The 12,042-nt window shown below is 37.5% G+C and overlaps 1 protein-coding gene across 1 annotated transcript; it reads right to left on the bottom strand.

Annotated features, from left to right (window-relative positions):
- Positions 1-1,128: 1,128 nt before the first annotated feature.
- On the bottom strand, positions 1,129-2,166 carry LOC116888727 (olfactory receptor 13C3-like). The gene has a single exon (XM_032890021.1). It carries the CDS (start codon positions 2,089-2,091, stop codon positions 1,129-1,131), a length of 963 nt encoding a protein of 320 aa, XP_032745912.1. The 5' UTR covers positions 2,092-2,166.
- Between the last annotated feature and the right edge of the window lie 9,876 nt (positions 2,167-12,042).

Below are 12,042 nucleotides of genomic sequence, written 5' to 3'. Positions count from 1 at the left end.
GTTATCACTTGAACATATATTTTCTTTTACTATATCACTAGCAAATAAGTATATTTACATACATAAACTGCTAAACACAACCTGTTTGGTCTGTATAATGCTACCTCCCTGCTTGTTTTCAGGGATTACTATTTGGAACTGTATAACTAACTGGTGTGCTCTTCCCTGGGAAAGGCTACGTCTCCCATCAAGATTTACTGAATTGCTTGGGTCCTTTGTGAGGGGTTGTGGCATTGTGAGCTCTTCCCTGTGCAGTTTGGAATATTTATTAGTGTCTTCTTTATTCAGGTCATATTCGGGCACTCACATTGGTGAGACATTACATGTGTAGCTTCTGGTTTTACTGAGGGACACAGTCTCACAGCAAAGTTCCTGGTATTCCGGCCACTACAATCACTCAGTCATGTCTTTGGAAATATTCCTTGAGCCATAAGCATAGAAGTGTCTCGTTGATGCATCTAATGGGACTGGGCTCCTCAACTCTGCATGTTTGTTAGTGGTGGTTTTCTGTAGTGGTCTCTTTCTGTTCCAAAGAAAACTGTCCTTGATGAGGAATGAAAACTCCACTTACCTGTGGGTACAACAACAAATGTATATGGACTGTTGTCAGAGACTTAGCTGGTTTAATGGCTGTAGATTCTCCTGGACAAGGATGATTTCATTAGCACTGAGTAGCTAGCTTGATTTCTAGAAGCACGCATGCTCTCCCTGTTGTTGGGTGGGTAATAAGTCCAATTAGAGAAGAGTTGGTCACCAAGAAGGCATGTATGCCATTACTGTGCCCTTAGCATTACTGTCTATGCTGTTCATCGAAATGGTTCTATAGGGAACAAAGCTGAGTAAGACTGTTGCTTGTCTCCCTCTTTATACACCTTGCAAGGTGCTTTCTGGTACCATGAAAGCTAGAACTCAGGGAGCAGGCTTTAAGGTCCACCTCAAGAGTTTTTGAGCCCTGTTTCTGAAGTACATGGTGATTTCAACACTAGGCACTAACTTTCTATCTCTGGAAGGCAACTAAGTAGCCAAGATGTTTCCAAAATGAGTAAATAATTAATTAAACGGTTCTCACAATTTGCAGGTGAGTCAATCTCATGTTTGCAACACAAAAACCCGTGTTTGCTGGTATCCTTATGGAATGTACTTCTGTTTCAGTATGTATTTTACGGCAGCTTTAACATCCTTATTCCTCAAGCTGTAAATGATTGGATTCAGCATGGGGGTAACTACTCCATAAAATAAAGAAATGACCTTATCTGAAATTCGGGACTTGTCTTCCCCAGTCAGATTTTGGGACTTGGGTTTCGCATACATAAAGAAGACAGTTCCATAAAATATGCCCACCACAGTCAGGTGGGCAGAGCAGGTGGAGAATGCCTTGCGTCTCCCGGTGGCTGAGCTCATTCTCAAGATAGTGTAGAGGATGAACATGTAGGAGAAAAAGATGAGTAATAGTGGAAGGACCAGAAAGGCCATATTTGATATCGCCATGGTAACAATATTGAGAGATATATCAGCGCATGCTAGCTTCAGGACAGCTAAGACCTCACAAGTAAAATGGTTAATAACATTATTCCCACAGAAAGGCAGCCGCATGGCAAGGGATGTTTGCACAACTGAGTTGATTCCACCAGAGAACCATGATGCAGATGCCATGGATACATACACCTCTTTGCTCATGATGATGGAGTATCTCAGAGGGTTGCAGATGGCCACGTAGCGATCAAAAGCCATCATGCCAAGAAGCAAACATTCTGTTGAGCCCATTGCAAATCCAACGAACATCTGCACTGCACAACCAGAGAAAGAAATGTTTCCTTTCTTTGAAATCAGGCTTACTAATGTTGAAGGAACAGAAGATGTTGTGTAGCAGATATCCAGGAAGGAGAGGTTGCCCAGGAAGAAGTACATGGGCGTGTGAAGATGCGAATCAAAGATGCTTGCTATGATCAGAACACCATTGCCAGTTAGAAGCACTAGATACATAACAAGAATGATAACAAAATAAACGATCTTGGCCTTTGGGTATCCGGAAAGACCCATAAGAAGGAATTCAGAAACAAATGTCTGGTTATTTTTATCCATGTCATCCATGGTTAGCCAGCATTGGAAAATCTATCATAGAACATATCCACTACCCCCAAAACAAGTAGTGCAAAGTACCTGAAGAATTATTTTTCATGCATTAGAAAGAGTTAATTTCCTAATTTCAGACATTGATACCCCCAATAATGTATGGTATTGAATATAGTGAAATTGAGAATGTTGTTATTACGCATGCTCATTGCCGACATCTATCCATTTAAGAGGCACATTCAAAATTAATTCTTTCTGTTATTGAGAATACATTCTTAAACTGATGTTTCCAAACCCCTGCCTAATTACCCACTGTACACTTGACTTGTTCATTCCATCTGCCCTAGCAAGGTAGTAATGAAGAAGACCAAGCAAAAGTCTACTTTAAGAAGAAGACTGTAATTCTGAGTCAGTGGTTGATAATAGTCAAAATTTTATAGCAAGCTTTATGTTTAAAATAATATTTCATTTTATGCCTACACTATTACTTGAATACACTATTAGTCCTTTCAATTACATATTGTCAAACTTTCTTACAAAAATAAGTGGTATAAGCTAAATTTAACACCAAATCAAACACATAGCTGTTACCTTCGTATTTTAGCCCAGTCTAAGCATCTTGTATGACTGTTCCTATGACAAGACCATTACATAGACCAGATCCAAATGTGATGGTGACTCTTGGCAAAGCATGAGAGTTCATTTGGCAATTTACTTGTTTAAAACAACTTAAAGATAGTATTAATGAAAGAAGTAAATGAACACAAAGTTGTTGCATTTGATGCTTCTGGTTTTCTTCTGATTCAAATATGTTCCATCTTGCCACATTATAAAGGCTGGCATAGAAACCTTGAGAGATTCCAGAATATTAATTTTTTTGCATTTTATAGAAACTTCAGATTAACATAATGATAAATAGTAGAGAAATTTAAAGACTCTTTCTAAAATGCGTAGTTGTTTTATACCAAACTACCATAACATTTTCGAATGTTACTAATAGCCTACCTTGAAGTCAATCTCATTCCAAAAACAATAAGGGTCAATAAAAAATAATGTAAGGTATTGACATCATGAGGTTGGCAATGGAATTTAGATTACAGAAAAGGTATATAGAGCAATATATAATGAAGACTTACATACTGTATTTTAGATTAAAATTATACATTTCTGAGAAGAATGATGTTTATTAGAAATAATCATCAAGGGGTTGGGGATTTTGTTTGGTGGTAGAGCGCTTGCCTAGCAAGCTCAGGGCCCTGAGTTCGGTCCCCAGCTCTGAAAAAAGAAAAAAAAAGAAATAATCATCAAAGGAGACTCATAGGAGTGCTCTGGACATTCTAGAGCTAGAAATATGGAAAGAATCAGACAGGTTTGGAAAGGAAACAAAGATGGGAAAAGCTAATATGGCAAGCTGAGCCTGAGTTAGGAAAAGGCAGATTGGCTGCAGATCCATTTTTTTCAAGGCCGTCTCTGTGAGGGTGTGATGGTAAGCACACCTAGGAAAGTAGTAAATGGGGACCATTAAAAGCCTCCCCTGACATGGTAAACATACCTGTAGACATCCTATTGTCCACAACAGAGAGTACTCAGCAAGAACCATAGGGAAATTAGTATTGATGGTGAATGAACTGTATGGATTCAACACTGCCCACAGTCATGGGGCAATGAATTAACACTTATCTAACATACCTGATAAATCAAATTTCCCTGAAAGTGAATTTCAGAAATTGCTCAAGAGACATTCACTTGATCAGAGACATTAGCAGATGGATCCATCCAGAGACATGAAAGGGAAAGTGGCACGTTGACTCAGCAGGGCATGTGGCCATGCTGATTCCTATCATAGTGGAATCCAGGCATTTGAAGACCATCCTCCTCATCCAGACAAATGTCATGATGATGCATCTTAGATGACCTAAATGGCTTCTCCTGTCACAGATTTCAGTCTCTTTCTCCTTGGCTGAAATCCCATCACCTACTCAAAGCCACCCAGAACCAAGCCTTGCCTTGCTGTCTTTGGTTCTCTTCTGCTCCTGACACTCTAAGTGGGTTTACTTCTGGAGAGGAAATAAGTAACAGGAGGAATCAGTTTGTCTGCCTTGCTCACACCTTTCCTCAAACACAGTGACTAGACACAGCGCGGGGTTTTAACTGAATGCATCAACTCTTACTTTCTAAGCCATTTCTCCCTGCAGTATTTACAGAATCAAGCTCAGGGTAACTTAATGTACCCAAATTGTTGGCTAGTTACAGATTTTAATTATCTTTCACCATCTTTTAGTCAGTCTTAACAAGCAACAGTCTTAACTAGATAACCACTAGTGTCGGCACTCGTGGTAACAGGGGCACCCAACAATCACTGAAGTACAAATGAAATAGATTTAGCATCAAGAAAAATACTCAGATTAGAATTACAGCCTTAGAGTGAGAATCTCACTTTACAATCTGTTTTGGATTTTAGATATGGCATATAAATACCTTATCCTTCTCCACATATTACATTACATATTATAACAAAAGATATGTGGAAGTTTCTTTAAAGAGTAACAGTTATAAAAATTACAATATAAGGTAGTAATTCACAGAAGTATTTGCTACATGACTTCTGGCCATTTGTATTATTAATGCATAATAATGAATCCTTTCATTACAGAAAGGCTTTAATTGACTTAATTGACTCACCCTTAGAATGATAAATTTTCATCCCTTATAAGAACCAGTTACATTTTGGTAGAATTAGCTTCAGTATTCTGAAGATTCAACAAATATGCCAGATTCCATAGATGTAGCAGAATAAATATTTGTCACGCTATATCTATTATAATTGTTCCCCAAATCCCAAAGCAATTTAAAGTTGGAGGGAGGGATGTGGGATAGAGAAACTTTTATGCGATAGGGACAGTGTCCCACAGACCCAATTAAGTGCAGCTGAGAATGTACTGTAGCTGTGTAAACACCTAAGAAGGAAATAACGTTCTCCAGCCTTAGTGACTTTAGGAGAGGAAGCAGATGTACAGTAAACAAATTTCAATGAGTGCGAATCTCTGGTTTAAAACACAACCAGAAAAGCAAAGTTAACATAAGAATTAGTTATTTAAACAGTTATGACTATTTTTAAACGATATAATTTAAAAAGTGATCTTAGTGCTGGAGAGATGGTTCAGCAAGTAAGATTATGTACTACTCTTGAAAAGGGTCTGAGGTCGGTTCCCAAAAGCCATGTCAGGCAGTTCACAACTGCCTTTAACTCCAATTCTAGAACATTCTGATGCCTCCCTGCATGACACCTGCACTCCCAAATACATGTTCACAGGCAAACACACACACACACACACACACACACACACACACACACACCACACATACAGAGAGGGGGGATAGAGAAATACAGTTTTAAAAAGTTGTAGTAATGATACAGTAGCATTTATCTTATCAAAGATAAGTTAGGATGGGAAATGTTAAAACCTTTTGAAGTCAGTGATATTTGAATAATCAAAACCTATGGAATTCAAATAGTCAAGATTATGTGTATTGAGACTCCTGTATGCTTTCTTCATAACTTTCCTATTAGTTACAAACTATTCTAAAATTGCAAGATAATTTAAATAAATAAAAATTAAAATACAGCATGAATTGTTTATATTTTTCAGTTTAGACATTTTAAACTGAAAATCCAATGAATCCTAGTTCAACTTTCTAGTTACTCACAGGTCAACAGCTATAAAGTGGAAAAACAAAATTCAAAGTCTAATAACTCATATTTTAATGAGTAGTGGCTACAAATTCTAATATTTAAGGTGATAAATCTCTCTAAAATGTGTCTGAAGCATCAGTTTATCTTTGGTAACCAACATTAATTCATTGTCATTTTAATTGATTAATTTGATTTGATAAAACCTATTTGCCACCTATAAGCAGTTTCTCTGGACACGGAGGACATAACTTTGATGTAAAAATTTGCACGGACTTCGGGTACTGTAAACAAAATACATATTAAAATGCACATAATATATAAAGATCTCATCATTTTGTAAGGAAATTTTCTTACAAAATACTTAAGGTGGCAATATATTTCTCAATTTACATAATTCATATATTTATGTAAATATATGCCAGAAATAAAATGCCAGAAAATCTTGTTACTATTTTAAGGCTTTTTTTTTTTTACTTATTCACTTTACATCCTTCCAGATTATTGCTCACCACAATCCTTCCCCCTCCCCCTATCCTCTGAGTGGGTGCAGTCCCCTGGGTATCCCCCTACCCTGACACATCAAGTATTTGGGAGGCTAGGCAGTTTCTCTCCCACTGAGGCCAGACATGGCAGGCCAGCTAAATGAACATAACCCATATACAGGCAACAGCATTTGGGAAACTCTGCTCCAGTTGTTCAGGGCCCCCATGAAGACTAAGCTGCACATCTGCCACATATGTGCAGGGGGCCTAGGTGCAGCCCTCACATGTTCTTTGGTTAGCGGTTCAGTCTCTGAGAGACGCAAGAGTCCAGGTTGGTTGACTCTTTTGGACTTTCTGGGAGTTCCTCTCCCCTCTGGGGCCTGCAATCCTTCCTCTATTCTTCCATAGAGTCCCCAAGCTCCATCCACTGTTTGGCTGTGGGTGTCTGTATCTGTCTGGGTCAGCTGCTGGGTGGAGCCTCTCAGAGGACAGCTATGTTAGACTTCTGTTGCATAACAGCGTAACAGATAATATTTACAGTGTCAGAGACTGATCCTTGTCCATGGGACGGCTCTGAAATTGGGCCAGTTATTGCTAGGCCATTCCCTCAGTCTCTGCTCCATCCCCCATCCCTGCATTTCTTATAGACGGGATAAATTTTGGGTGGAAAGTTTTGTGGGTGGGTTGGTGCACCTATTGCTCCACTAGGATCCCTGCCTGGCTACAGGAGGTGGCCTCTTCAGGTTCCTTATCCCCAGTACTGTGAGTCACAGCTAAGGACACCACCCCCATTGATTCTTGGGTGCCTCCTTTATCCCAGGTCTCTGTCTCTTTCTGGAGATGCCCCCTACCTTCCCAGCCCAGTCAATCGCAGATTTGCATTCCTTCTCATGGCCATCTGGCCATCTCTCCTGTCCCTCCCCACACCTGATCCTGAGACCACTCCATTACCCTCTCCATCCACTCTCCCAACAATTCCCCTCCTCCATCTACCTCTTATGACTAATTTATTCCCCTTCTGAAGGAAAGTCAAGCATCCTCTTCTTGTTTAGCTTCTTTGGGATGTAGAATGTAGCAGGGACATCCTGTATTTTATGTCTAATATCCACTTTTATAGTATATACCATGCATGTCCTTTTGGGCCTGGGTTACCTTATTAGGAGGATATATTCTCAAGATCCATTCATTTGCCTTCAAAATACATGATTTCTTTGTTTTTAATAGCTAAGTAGTATTTGTTGTGTTGATATATGTACCATATTTTCTTTATCCCTTCTTCAGTTGAAAGACATTTAGGTTGTTTCCAGATCTGGGCTATGACAAAGAAGACTGCTATGAACGTTGTTGAGCAAAGGAAGGGTCTTTAATAGTATATTCTTGAATCAGGTTTTTCAAATGAAAATTAAAATGAAAAATATTCCCTTAAATATATAAATAAAATTATAAAAACAAAATAAAAATTGCTTGTATTATTTTTCCCATTTCCTTCACTAAGCAGAGTGTGATGCTTTCCTGGAAAAGCTAAAGAAAATCTATAACATCATATTGACTTAGGATAGCCAGCTCTGTACCAGCGCCAAAGAGACTCTGAGTCAAACAATATTTTACCTTCGTTTTCTAGGCTTCACTTTTTCAGTGTAAAACTCAACAGAAGCTTAGAGTACACAAACTATGCTCATATTTATAATTGAATTTAGCAGGATTTCTGAGTGTCTATTATCTGCAGACAATGAAGTCACTATAATTCCTCTCCTTGGATTTTTAACACAGTGGGATAAACAGACCTGTGAAGGACCAAATATAATACAACTTGATGAGCAGTCAAATATAATTTATGAGCAATCTTATTGTATTCCTATAGTAGTTTCCTCTCTCTCACTTTAATGGACCTAGTAATTCTAAAAGAGCACAAGTCGTCCATTAGAATTTGATGCCATATGAAAATATCAGTGTACAATTTAGCAGCAAAACTCCTCATAGCTGTGTGCAGTGAAGTTTCTCAGTGTTAATCTTTCTCTACATCTCTCCAATTTATATACCGATTAAGCCATTTCTAGCTTCATTTTATCCAAATTGACCAGTGTCTCTATTTTGATATTGAAATAACCGTGTTCTCATTTGAATCTGAATCAATTTTTTCTTATTCAAAGATAGATTGATAAGAGAGGACGTTTACAAAGGTAGCTTGCTTTTCATTTAGTTTTAAGGAAATCATGTTCCCCAACATATTTTAAATTCATTATCACTAGAAAGCTAAATTCCAATCACATGTTGCTCATCAGCTCAAACACCAGGAATAGTATTAAGATTTAAGGGGAAGGGTTTGGGGATTTAGCTCAGTGGCGGAGCGCTTGTCTAGCTAAGTGCAAGGCCCTGGGTTCAGTCCTCAGTTCCAGAAGTACTCAAGAGAAATTTGAGTGGTTTCGAAGGGAGAGAAATACAATTAGCTTGGAGGGCACTGATCAGGTTCATTAAGCATGAAAAGTTATTTGAAATTTTACCAGCATGCTGTAGAGCTAGTGGAAACACATACTTGGTTTTTGTATTTTATCACCTACCTGTGGAGCCTAGTGAAGAAAATCATCATTTTATATAATGAAGAGTCAGATGAGTATAACGACTGTGTGTTTACAATTATGAGCACCTAGAAATTGACACTTAGATGAGAGGAGAGTGAGGCATGTAAATTTGCAATCACCTTATTAGATAGAGTCTGAACCTACCCTGGAGACACGCTGTGCTTGCCCATTTATGAAAATTATCCGTATGGGGCTTAAATCTTTCATGCCATATTTTGTATATATGGCCAGTGAGTAATAACTTTGCTTCCCTGAGGCAAATTACTTCAAAACCTATCTTGATATTTTAAATAATTTGTCATGAACTATTTTAAAGAACTTAGCAGCGAATTCATCATGACAAATGTTTTCTGTGGGCAAATAATCAATGATTGTTGATTCATTCCCTGTATTTTTTAGTAATCTATTCAGAGTATCTGTGTCTTAGTGACCCAGTTTTGGTACAGACTCATTTCTTCAAGATTATCCAGTTCATGGAATATTGTATAAGGCCAAGTCATGATCCCTCACACTTCAGAAACATCAGGTATACTGTCTTATCCCTCAGTTATATTCCATTTGCATGAAACTTCTTTGACACCTTTAGCTCTTTAGAAGGTCTATGACCGTTGTTTAATCTTACAAATGACAAGTCTTAGTTTCACTACTTTGTGCTATTGCTCAGATACTCCCCATTCCATCTATTTTCACTCTGAGGTTTTACTCCAAGACAAGAAAGCCTATAGAGCAACATTCTTGATTAACAATGATAGAAGACCATCAACAAAATACTAAAAAATCCAGTGACACAGGAGTATCTTCTACTGCCATTGGACCTCTTCTTCCTTACAAACATACCCCCATTCTACTTTTCTGTCATAGTCAAGTAAATATTTAAAGTAAAAAAAAATAGAGTCAGAGAAAAAAAGAGCAAAGCTCCACATAGTCTTTTTATATCATAGAATTGGTAGTATGTTAAGGTAAAAAGAAAAATCAGGAAATTTCAAAGAAATGATATTAATTACTTCACATGTTCTTTCCTATAAATATTTTCAGACCAATATTTAAATAGTCTCCATTAAATTGTATAACTAACTGTATTTCTAAATAAATGAAGTGTAAGAGTGAGGTTGAAAATATTTACTAATTCTACACAAGTATTGTAATTCAGAATGAGCTCCTTCACAGCAAGTAGATGACTATAGTATATGTATTAACTAAATGTTGCCGGTTTTATATCAGAGAAACAAGGCAAAGCAGAAATCAAACTTCAGCCAAATTATTTGAAACTTCATGAAACAAGTCTGAAGGCATAACTGTTGCTACAGTTATATTAACTGATTGCTAAATAGTTGGTATGCCATAGTCTTTTTAGCACATTCTCACCATCCTTTCTGTTAAGTTATCTATGAGAGAAGAATATATGTTGAAATTAACTAAGTGCATAATTATTATGACAGTTTGAAGGAGAGTGGTCTACATAAGCTAATATTTTTACTGTTCGGGGAGGATTAAGAGGTGTCACCTGGGGTTGACTTTGTGGTCTTAAAGTCATGCTCCACATCATCATGGCATGGACTTACTCTGGGACACTCCAAGCAATCTCCCAATAAATTCTTTCTTCTATAAGATGTCTGGGTTACAGCGACTTCTGACAGTAATGAATAGGTAACTAAAACAATTAGTTTTGGAGAAAGTTTTCATATATAAATTCTCATACAAGGAAAGGAAGAAACAGAACAGAAAACAGAAATAATGTAGAAAAGAATCTAAGTAATTCAAATTCAGAACAAGTGTGCCAGACATTGTATTATATTCATATCCTATTACTTCTTAACAAAGTTGAGCAATATTTTTAAAAGCATGCATAATTTCATAATTTATGGCTGAAGACTAAGTTTTATAGATGTTTATGCAGACTATAAGTGCTATAGATAGATGTAAATTTCAAGGTAGGAATTTTTTTCCTCCAGAGACCAATTGTCAGCAAAGAAGTACCCTAAACTCCAATTATATTTACATCAGGAAAACAATTATTGGGGTTTCCTTGTATTTTCCAGAAGGGAACAGGGGAGCAGCAGGCAGATATGGTGCTGGAGCAGTAGCTCAGAGCTTACATCCTCATTTCTCTAAAATCGTTTGTTCTAGAGAAAGTGCAGGTAGATATACAAACCAAGGAGTTGGAAGAGTACACTTTTAAACAGATTTGCTCAGAATGAGAACGGATCATAGTATCCAACTAATATATAGAGATGTGAAATTATATGCCGTGGTGGGTACTCACTTTGTGTCTGTATAGAATATGATTGGTGATGCAAATACAGCATTTACAAGTGTATAAAAAGGTACAGTAGTCACTAATAATCTAATCTCACTTTAGAGAAGCGAGACCTAACAGAAGAAGCAAGACGTATGTCAAAAGAGTGAGAAGGGAGCCACGGCTGTGTAGACTCACAGCGATCTAAAGACTCTGGAGGTCAGAAAGGGAATATTCTAACTTAAGAAAGTACATTGGAGATGCTGAGATCAGAGATATTCTTACAGAGAAGACTCTGAGGTGAGTTTCATAATGACTTCTCTGGAGCAGTTACAGAGTCACCAGTTGTAAGTCCAAAGTTGTCATATGTCAATGGACTCTAACCAAAATAAAACTCAGCAATTTCCCTGAGACCAGATGAGCCCAAGTCTTTTAAGTAACCACTTAATATCCTTGAAGTTTTCTACTTCAGAGTCACTAAAAGTGAAGCTATCATCTCTTCATTGCGTATGCTTTTGTACAGGGAAAGAACCTCACTGAAAAATGTTATTCTGCAGGTAGATTTATTCCTCATAAAAACTAAAACTATGTAAACTTATACAATTAAGTAGTTAGAGTCCACATAGTTCAGTGAAGACTGGAACAATGAGTTTGAAAACTCATATTCCCACTATCGATATCATAAGATACCACTGTGGTTTTGGCTGATGAAGGCCTATTAAGACCTCTTTCTTTAGCAACTAGTTAATAACAGTTTTAAGCTCTATAAGACTTTGACCAGGTAAAACAAGATTCTTTCAAGAGACAGCCAACACAGGAAGTCACCCTTTCCTTCTGCTAGTTATATCACAACTTGGTTATCTCCTCCCACAGGAGTACCAAACACAGGCAATATTTATACCCTAGCCCAGAACATCTCAGAGGACATCATTATAAGTTTACTGACGGGACACTTCCGGTGTTTGGCCAGAGTCCCGG

Source organism: Rattus rattus, chromosome 1, assembly GCF_011064425.1.
Source record: "Rattus rattus isolate New Zealand chromosome 1, Rrattus_CSIRO_v1, whole genome shotgun sequence".
Classification (NCBI taxonomy): Eukaryota; Metazoa; Chordata; class Mammalia; order Rodentia; family Muridae; genus Rattus; species Rattus rattus.
This window is presented reverse-complemented; position numbering and strand designations above follow the sequence as displayed.